Here is a 9,883-nt window from a genome sequence, read left to right as displayed (position 1 = left end):
CTCCTCAGCTGCTACCACGGTCTCTAACACACCCCTCAGTTTGGGAAGAAGCCCAGCAAAGCCGTGCCTGGGCAGATCCCCCCTAGCAGGAGCGGTCACCCTGACTGAAGCCCTGCAGAGGTGTGGGGACGAAGGCAAAGCCCTAAGGGGAAATTCTTGCAGCCCCTGACACATCTGGAGCCACTGCCTCGGAGCCAGAGCCGAGCAGAGCCCCCACCGGCTCCCCAGCCGTCACCCCCCGCAGAAGGCTGCAAAGAGCCTGGGCAGGGCACTCGCATGCCCCGGCTGCAAAGCATCGCATGCCCAAACTGCCTTCGCAGGGCAGGCAGGGGCGCAGGGGCAGCACGGGGTGCATTGCTAACACCCAGCTGGGGTTTGAGCACCTGGGTACAGTTGCATGAGGGAGAAAAGCCCCGAGTCTGGCTCTCAGGAAGGCTGCAAAGTGATTTAGGGTGGGCTCTGCCCATGCCCCAGCTCCAGGGAGAGCTGGGGCGCTTGGGGCCCTGCTGCTGCCCGCCCGGCGGAGGCAGAGCGGGGCAGCAAGGGGCAGTTTGTGCTGCACTGCACAAGCAGCACCCGGGGGTGCAGCATTGTGGCCACCCGGTTCCTGGTGGCATCACGCAGGTGAGGTGCCGTTGGGCCCTTGGAAATCGCTGTTTCTCTCAGGTTCAGAGAGGTTCTGCTGAGGATTCGGCTCTATTCTCTTTTAACGTGAAAGAGGGTAATACATGTCTCTGCACTGTTTGGCTGTTCCTTTAGCTGTGGTGTGCACAGCTGCTTTCCTCTCTCCTTCCTAGACAATCCTGGTAAACAGAGTGTGTTGCATTTTTATTATAAAATCCTTGATAAGATCATGGTGTTCATGACCGACCTGAGCATTGAAAAGGGGAGGGAGAGGTATGATCCTTCTTCTGTGTAAATACCTTCCTAGCAACCATCATTTTTAGTGCCTAGTATGTAAATGAAGCAGCCCTGTCTGAGCTGCAGGATCCTTCCCTCTTCACCACTAATTAGCAGCTTGCTCAAGGAGTTGATCTCATTTCCAGTCCCCCGATTGCTTCTCCCTCCTCCTGGTGCTTGCGGGCAGCTGGGCAGGCCCTGAGCCCCGCAGCCCTTGGAGGTGCAGGCAGAGCTGCCTACAGCGGGGGGGGGACGGTTTCCCGAAGGGATGGGGAGGGAGCACCCCGGTTCCCCCCTTCACGCCACTGTAATGTGCTTGGAAATGAGTTGTCGGGGCGAGCCCCGCGCTCTTCCCTGGGCAGCCTTGCCTCGGAGCGGGAAGGATCAGCTCCTGTGTGCTGTACCTGCTTCAGTCACTGCTGCTTTTCTCGGGGGGGGGGGGAAGCTCTAGAGATACTATATATACACTTATATATATATATATATACATACACGCACTTGTTTTGAAGGGAAAACACTGTATGATTGTAATAGAAATGATGTTGAGATAAATTATTTTAATCTTTGTATTTATATAAAATGATCCAAGAGATCAAAATGATCAAAAAAAAAAAAGAACAAAAAGACGGCGTTCCTATTTTTTTAATGAGTAGGCCGCCGTTAGCCACAGCGAGCCCGGGGAGCAGCAGGAGCCCGGGCAGTGCCTGCCCTCCTCTCCCCGGGCGAGGGGCTCTTACAGACCCCCTGCTCTCGGGCCGTGAGTTAGCCCTTAGCCCGAAAGGTGTAGCAAGGATCTGTAGGTGCATTTAGTCAGTGCTGCCAGAGTCCTTGGGAGTCCAAAGGGTGCACGCAGCTTCGACCTGTGCCGTGTACCTGATATGTGTAGATCAAGGAGCGTAACCGCTGACACCTCCGTGCTTTGTATGGAACAAGCGATGTTTAATGTTGACTCGTAAAGCTTAATGATTAGACTGGAAATGGATGCATAGCAATAATGCTCGGTTGTTAAACAATGTCTTATGTGTATAAACCACAACGTGCTGAGAGCTTTCTGCGTACAGACTAACAGCCGGGCACCTCTCCTCTGCACCCCTCCTTTCTTTCTGCAGCTCTGCAGAGGCTCATGGATTTGATGTGTTGGGTTTGCTAATCTCTCTTGTCCTTATTATTATTTTTCCTAATGCTCTCTGAGAAGGTGATGTCTCAAATTGTGCAACCTTGCAGCAGGCGCAGGGCGAGCGGCGGGTGGGGAGGAGAGGCGCCCGCTCCACTCGCTGCGACTGCGCCCGTGCCAGAGCCGGCAGCACCGAGAGGCAGAGCCAGTCCTGGTGACTCGGTGCACGCTCCCCTGGACTTATTTTAGCCCTGGGCAGACCGATCGGGAAGTACTCCCTCTTGACCCTGTTAATTAAAAAGCCATATTTTCTGAATATGTTTGCTGGGGCTAATATAAGTGCTCCTGGCGGCATCTTCCCTGTCCCCATGGTGAGGGTGCCATTGCAAGGGCCTGAATAGCACAGCCACTCCCAAAAATCCCCTTGGGAGACTGCACGGTTTTCCCCGCTGCTGCATGGCACTGCGCAGAGACCTGTCCGTGGCGGGGCCTAATCCTGCTGCCTTGGGGAAGCTTTGCCCGAGGCAGAGCCCAAGGCTTTCTATAAACGGCCTTACTGCAAGCGAAGTTAGGCGCGGGGCAGAGCTGATGGGTGCTGCATGGGGGCAGCTGCCCCGGAGGGGCTGAGGGGTGGTCTCTCCTGCATGCCCAGGAAAGCTGGCAGCAATGCAGCAAGAAATGTCCTGCCTGAAGCGGCTGGAGAGCCGGAGCCAGCAGTGGTCAGGGATTGCTCTGCTCCACACAGCACCTCTGTGCATGAGGTCCCCAAAATAAGCTCCCAGGAGGCAGAGGAGCAGCAGCAGTGCAGCGCTGCCCGGCTAGCTCTCCCCACCGGGAAGGTAAATCAGCAGCATACCGATGGACTTGCATTCTCGGGACCTAGGTGAACATTTCGGGGTCCTTGTGCACAGCCTTGTGCACTGGCTCCTGCTGCCCCAGTGAAGCTGTGGCATCCTGCCCTTCCCCGGGAACAGCAGCCCTCGCTTCCCAGTGGCCCCGATGAGCCAGTCTCGCTGTAGTGACGCCGCAGCCGCCTCTGTGCACGTCTGTTCTTGTCACCCTCTTGCACTGTCGGCGCCTGGCTGCCAAGTCCGACAGCGAATACGAAGGAGGGGAGAGAAAACTCCCTTACACCCGTAGGTTGCCTCACGCTGTGGATAAGATCAGCAATGCCAGTGTGCCGGGGCTGGGTGAGCAAGAGAAACCTAGGATCAACGAGCACAGCCGCCGCGTAGGATCCCACCAGACGACGCGGCCTGTAAAAGCATGGAGATAAAAGTGCTGCGTCTCCTCGCTGGTTAAAGCTGCCCTTTGCTCCCCAAGGCTGGGTTTCTGCCTCTGTCTCCTCTCTGCCAGCGCTGCCTGGGGGCTGGCCCTGCAGCGACGCTGCTGTCCCAGCTCCCCGCTGCAGCCACGCGAAAGGGCTGGTGGCCTGTGGGCAGGGGGACACGGGTGTGACACTCGGTGCTGTCACCGTGTCAGATCCCTTCATTTCACCCTCACCTTCGGGCAGGAACAGGGTCGCGAAGCTGCTGGTGCGAGAGCTGCGCCCAACACAAGCCCGAGCGGCACCTGGTCCTCCGCGGGGTGTGGCGATGCCTCCTGCCTCTTTCCAATAGATCTCACTGATCTTGTGGCCTCCAAAAAAGATCCCCTTTCCTGTCGTTGCAGTTAGAGCAGGAACGAGACTATCAGGCCATGGGAATCCCTCAAATCTTTGTATGTCTGAAAAACCAGACCCTTTCACCCCCAGGGGACGTGGGTAAGGTGCTGAGCCACAGCCCCTCGGCCCTGCAGGGACAAGCACCATCTGTATTCGCTCGGGTGGTCCAAGGTCACGCAGAAGGTCGCTGTCATCCCAGTCCTCGCCAAGGCTGTAACAGGCCTCCTTAGGTGGGGATCACCTCTGCCTGGCCAGAGCTGTGCCCAGGACCCCGGGGACGGCTCTGGCAGAGGGAATGGGAGGGAAGCACCCCTGGGTGCAGCTCCTCCGGTCCCAGCGCAGCTGGAGTTTTGTCGGAGCAAAAATATTCTCCTGGGCTGAGTTTGTGAAGTTCAGCTGAGAACAATAAAAGCCTGTGCCTCGTGCTGGGGAGAGCCATTGTGGTGGGACCGATGCCAAAGGTTTGACACTGCTCTGCTTTATTTGAATGTTCATTTTACTACATGACACAATTCCTCGCCAGGACGATGTTAATGTTGACTTTGCTTTTTAACCAAGTGCTTTTCAAAATCTGTTAATACCCAGAGACTAGAGTATGGAGCTGTACTTTAGGAGTTGTTGTAATATGCCTTTTTCTTAATAAAGAGATTGAAATCCGCAGAGGGTTGCCCTGTCCTGCCCCAGCACCTCCAGCCCCAAACCACCCCCGTCTCTGCCCCCATCCCCAGCACCGGCTCCTGCCTCGGCACCCGGGGCCTCTCCGCAGCTGCGGGGCCGTGCGGGAGCCCGTGTCCCCGCGGTGCCAGGCGGTGGGTGCGTGCCCGGTGCCCCCGTCCCGGAGCCAGGGGTGCGCGGCCGTGTCCCCGCTCCGGTGAGGGCACGGGCAGCCCCGGCGCACCCCTGCCCGCGCCTGCAGCCCCTCCTGCCCCGAGACCCCAGCCTCGGGAAGATGGCTGCTTTTAAAGCCTCCAGTCCGTGTTCACCGCTCCCCCCTGCCCCGGGGACCCCCCACGGGGCCGGGGCCAGCCCCCGGAGCGCCGGCGGGAGCGGAGCAGCCGTGGCCGTGCGGGACAGGGCGCGCAGGCCCCGCGGCCCCGGCGAGGCCCTCCCGGCTCCCGGGGGCGCCAGGCCCGGGGCCGGGGCAGGCCGGGCGCTGTCACCCCCCTCCCCGGGCGCGGCCCGCCCGGCCGGCGACCTTCCGGCCTCCGGGAAGGTCGCACGCAGCCGGGCTGCGGCAGCCGGTGACCTTCACCGGGGCCTGCGGGGCCTCCCCGGGCCGTGCCCCCGCCTGGCGCCGGGCCGAACCCGGCAGCCCGCCCCCGGCCGGCGCGGAGCCCGCCCGCGGCCCCCAGGACGCGGTCCCGGGTGCGGCGGCGGCCGCCCGGAGGGGGCGGTTCGCGTCGGGCGAGCGGCCGGCGCGGCGCTGCCCCTTTAAGGCGTTGCCGGCGGGCGCGGAGGTTGGTCCCGGGCGGCGCGCCGTAGCGGCGCGCGGGGTCGCGGCACCACGTGGGGCCGGAGCGGCGCTGTCCTTCGCGGCGGGCGGGCGGGCGGGCGCGGGGCTCGGCGCGGCCCCATGGTCATTAAAGCGGACGAGATGCCGCCGGCCGCCGTGCCGGCCGCCGCGCAGGGCGGCGAGCAGCAGGAGCCGGGCCCCCGCGGCAGGAGGCCGGCGGAGACGCAGCAGCGCCCCGGTAAGGGGGCGCCGCGGACGGGGACCGGGATGGGGCCTGCGGTGGGAGCGCGGGTCGGGCCTGGCGGGGCCTGGCGGGGTCGGGGGTGCCCGCCCCGGCGGTCCAGGCTCGCCGCCCCCTTCCTGGAGCCCGGGGCCCGCCGGGGAGGTCGCGGGATGCCGGGGGAGCGGGGCCGCGGTGGGCCCCGGGGCGCTTCTGCCAACTTTGGCTGCTCGTCCCGCTGGGGGAGACCCCCGCCGGAGCGGCCCGGGCCCGGCCCGCCTGCCCCGCCGCCGGGTCGGGCTGCCCGGCCTCCCGGCCCAGGGGCCCCCGTTTTTTGCGGGGAAGCCGTGCCGAGGCCCGACGCCCGCTCCGCGGCTCGGGGAGGCTCTGCGCAGCCCGCGCTGAGGCCGCCGCCTCCCCGGAGAGGCGCTGGCTGCCGGGGCCGAAGGCCGCGGCGCTCGCAGCGGGGCCGGGACGCGTGATCCCCGCTGCTCGCCCGCGTCCTGGCGAGGCCGAGCCGGGGGACGGGGCCCGGGGAAGCAGCGGGGGAGCGGCCGCGCCGTGCGGCGCCCCGGGCCCGGCCCGGCGGAGCGGGGAGCCCCGGGCCCCGGTGAAGGTCACCTTCACCGGGCCGCACCACCGCGCGGCCGCGGGGGGGGAGCGGCCGCTCCGGGGCCCCGCGCGTTCCCCCGGCCCTTCCCGCCGCTGCCCGGGCCCGCAGCCGGCGGCGCGGCCCCCTCGGCGGTGCGGGGGCTCCGCGGGGCCGGGGCCGGGGCCGGGCCCTCCCGGTGGGACCGCCGGTGCCCGGGCCCTGGCTGCGAGGAAGCGGCCGCCGTTCCCCTCCGCCGCGCAGGCTGCGGTGCCGGTAGCGGCAGGCGCGGGGCGGGCTGCGGCGGCCGCTCCCGGTGCGGGGCGGGGGGTACGGGAGCGGTGGCCAGGCCACGAAGTCCGTTGCAGGCCCCGCGCACGTTGGGCGCAGCCGTGCGCGGGCCGCTGGCCTTGCCCGCGCTGGGGACCTTGGCCTCCCTGTTGTGGTAGGGAGGAGAGGGCTGGATCGTGTGGAAGTTTGGGATACAGGAGCCATTGACACGTTAGGAAATACTCAAAAGCAAGAACTTGGCTTTCCCTGGGAAGGGCAGACGGCTTGTTCGAGACCTCAGCTGCAAATTACATGTTTTAACTGGTTATTTGCTGGCTGCCTTTCCTTTAAATCAGAGCCTGTGTCGCTCAGGCCAGGGATGAGGTGCAGCCCCACATCCTGACCATCCCCAGCGCCTGCTCCGAGGCTCTGGGCGCAGACCCTGCGAGGCTGCCCCTGCTCTGCGTTTTGCTGAGGTTGGCACGTTGTATCTTCAAGAAGTTACGGTCCTGAGCGCTCATCTCGGGCTCAGCCTTTTTCTCTGATCTTTAACGTACAAGAAAAGAGGGGAGCAGCAGCGTGGTTTGTGGCTGGCCTTCGTCCCGAGGCACTTGTATCCGCTGAGCGAGTGACCCGCCACTTCCTCCCTTCCCTGATTTTATGGCGGCGTGGTGAAGTTTTGAAGTTTGTCACCTAAAGCAAAGTTCATTGGTGTTTGGTGCTGGAGCGGGCTGGATGCGGTTCAAGAGTGGGGAGCGCGGTGCCGAAAGCCTCACCCCCCCGCCGCGCGCCAGTTTTTAAAGCAGGCGTCAGGCCTGCGGTGCCAGCAACTGGGTTAAAAAGTTACGCTGTGTAATCCCTGCCTCTCAGGGCGCAAGCTGATTGCAGAAGGAGGCGGGGAGGTGGAAAAATCCTCCCCATGTTTCAGCACTGCACAATTGCTCAGGCTCCTTGTGGGTCTGGGGAGGAGGGGGAGGAAGGCTCTTGTCTTGTCTGGCAGCCTGGGGCTGAGGCGGTGCCTCTGGCCGCATGGCTCCCGGGCAGAGGTGCTGTGCTGCGGAGGAGGTGGGGGCAGCCTGTCCGCTTTGGCAGCGGCAGCGTTACAGGCTCTGGTTCCCAGGCCTCTCTTTCTGCCAGGGAAAATCAGCCTCCGCTCTAGTGTACTCACCGCTGCCTCTGCGGCTTGCGGAGCACCCGTCTCGGGCACCCTGCTCTGTCTGAAGGAGACTGTCGGTACTGCTGGGTGGTGGGCAGGCTCCGAGTGGGCTTCTCACCGAGGAAATACACCCCTCTGCTGTGCCAGGCGTCGAGGCTTGGGGGTTGTTTTCTCTGTCTCTAAAAGGCGAGGGGGCTGATGGCTGCTTCTCTCTACCAAGCCAGACAAAACTGTTGGGGCCACTCCGTCCTTCTGAGTGCAGAAACACACAAACCTGTGAACAGCTGGGGTTCCTGTAACGATTTCTGATGGGGGCAGTTATGGGTTAAGTTACCTTTCTTATTAGCTAGCACGAGATCAAGAGACAGCCACTGTGTGCAGCGTTTCTTGGATTATTTCTGTTCCTACAGTTGTCACTGCCTTAGAATAAGTTTGTCTCACCTGCAAGTTTTGCAGTGCTTCTAGCTACTGTAAAATGCTTTTCAACCTTGCCTTGCACAAAGGTTTGCTTTTCCTAGCTAGGTCCCTCCATCCCTGTTCTTCCAGGCGACCCATATCTTCAGCCACGTCTTCTGTTAAAAAAGCGGAGAATGCAGGTGTTGATGGAAAACTGCTGCGGAGGCAAGCGTAGCTGTGCATTAGTAACAAGGTCAGAAGACTGAGTCTTAATCTCGGGATCTGCTATCGCTGTCTGTCGCCCGACCTTGGAGGTTCGCTGCAGTTTTGGAAAGGGCTGAATTGCTGGCAGTCGGGTTTTTTTTTAATATGCAGCTGTAACAGGCTTCGGGGGGGAGAATCAGAGGAATATTGTGCAAGAGAAATCTGATCACTGCTACAAGGTTAAGAAGAGGAAAGGAGTGTGATAACAGCATCTATGTGGCAAGATGGGGGATGGGAACGCGGGGGGATCGTGTCCGGAGCAGTTCTTCCGGTGGGATAACAGAGTTGAGCTCCCGCTGCCTTGAGCTGGGTTTCCCAGCTGAAAAGTGGAAGTAAGTAGGTCAGGAACATGCGCCTAGATAAATCCACCTGCAGACGCACAACTGCCTCATGCACAGTAAAACCAGCGATGTGTTGCAGAGTCCAGCGTTTGCCTTCGTCGTCCGTAAATGGCTAAACTTTGCAGCGCACCCCTCTCCCGGCGCAGCCTTCCAGCGCTCGCTGTGCTTTCTTGCATTGTGCTCTGTTGGTGGTACTAGAAAGTTGTTATTTCTAAAGCTTTAAAGGTCTGAAGTTCATGCATTTTTTTATTTGCGTTTGAGAAGTAAAACCAGTCCACAGGGCAGTGCTTGGACAGAGCGCGAAAGATGAAAACCAAAGTGTGGCTACTCCCGTGGTGGCGGTGGCTGTTGCTTTTTGGAAGCAGGTCAGGTTTTTGCCAGCAGTAGCAAGGCTGTCTAAGGGTTAGTGTCTGGTTCTCGCTTCCTGCAAGCACGTGGTTGATGTAGCGGAGCTCGCACATGCCCGTTTGGCAGTTGAGCTTTCTGTTGCATTCCACCTTTTTAACGCTAGTGAGTCTGGGATGAGTGGTTATCTGGCATTTTATTGACAACTCAGCACAGAGGCACTTACACAGGCAACAAACCTTCCCTCTTTGGGTGGGAAAATAGATCTACGCTCCCAGAGTAAGCTCTTTTCTCAAGCTGAAGAAATAACTGCTGTGGTGCTCGCCAGCTGCTTGACCGGTCCTGAGGGAAAAATCCTGCAAAGCAGGCTGCTGAAGTAAGGTTCCCCAAGCTAAGTGACATTAGGGTAATGGCACATTTTGGTTTTTTTTAAAAGCGTTTTCTTAGTTTGCCCTTCTCTTTCTCTTTAAAGAGAAAAGCTCTACCGCAACCCTTTGACGAAGGCTCAGAGGAGTTTGATGTAGTTACTGTCCAAGAGCATAAAACTGCAGGATCGTGACTCTTGCCCTGCTTGCCTAGAGCTCCTGCGGGTCGGATTAGCCTGACACCAGCCCTGCTTCCCAGGCTTTCCGCTAGCTAACCTGCTGCCGTCGCGGCTGGATGAGACTGGAAACGATAATGTGGATGTTGCTGGTTAGCAAGCCGTGTCGCGCGGAGTGCCCTGCGAGCAGGCACGGGGGGCAAGGCTCTGCCTTTGCTGTCAGCGGCGCTGATGCCTGCAAAGCCTCCGCCAGCCTGGGAGCTCAGTGTGCAGGTTTGGCTGTGGTTAAGGTGGGCTCTGGTGCCAGCTCAGGTTATGGCACTGTGAGAGGTAGGGCAGGGTGCCCCGTGTCCCTGGCAGAGGGGTTTCTGCGGGACGGGCGGGTTTCCCAGGCTCCTGCCTAGCAGCACGCTTTTGCAGAGCCGCTGGGAGCAGCCGCCCAGCCTGTTTCCCTGGGGCTGTGTGCGGCCCCGAGCAGGCCCGGGGCAGCTGCGGGTGGCTGGCACAGGGCTGGCCGGGTGGGAGGCTGCGGGCTAATCGGCGCATCCGTGCCGCAGGGCGCAGGAAGGCAGCGGGAGCTGCTGAGGGCAACATTGCAGCCGTCAGATCTCCCCTGCAAACCCTACCCAGA

The 9,883-nt window shown here is 61.2% G+C and overlaps 1 protein-coding gene across 2 annotated transcripts in view; it reads left to right on the top strand.

Annotated features, from left to right (window-relative positions):
- Positions 1 to 5,250: 5,250 nt before the first annotated feature.
- The window catches only part of CLUH (clustered mitochondria homolog), a gene marked incomplete at its 5' end in the record, with an annotated part of 41,777 nt that continues 37,144 nt past the window's right edge, over positions 5,251 to 9,883 (top strand). Inside the window, one exon of one of the 2 annotated variants that reach the window (XM_082328324.1) lies at positions 5,251 to 5,368. In XM_082328324.1, coding sequence (XP_082184450.1) covers positions 5,251 to 5,368 — 118 coding nt within the window. The remainder of the gene's footprint in view (positions 5,369 to 9,883) is intronic. The other variant, XR_014229963.1, reaches the window with a different exon arrangement.

This window comes from Platalea leucorodia (assembly GCF_965183815.1).
Source record: "Platalea leucorodia genome assembly, chromosome: 16".
NCBI classification, from domain to species: Eukaryota; Metazoa; Chordata; class Aves; order Pelecaniformes; family Threskiornithidae; genus Platalea; species Platalea leucorodia.
This window is presented reverse-complemented; position numbering and strand designations above follow the sequence as displayed.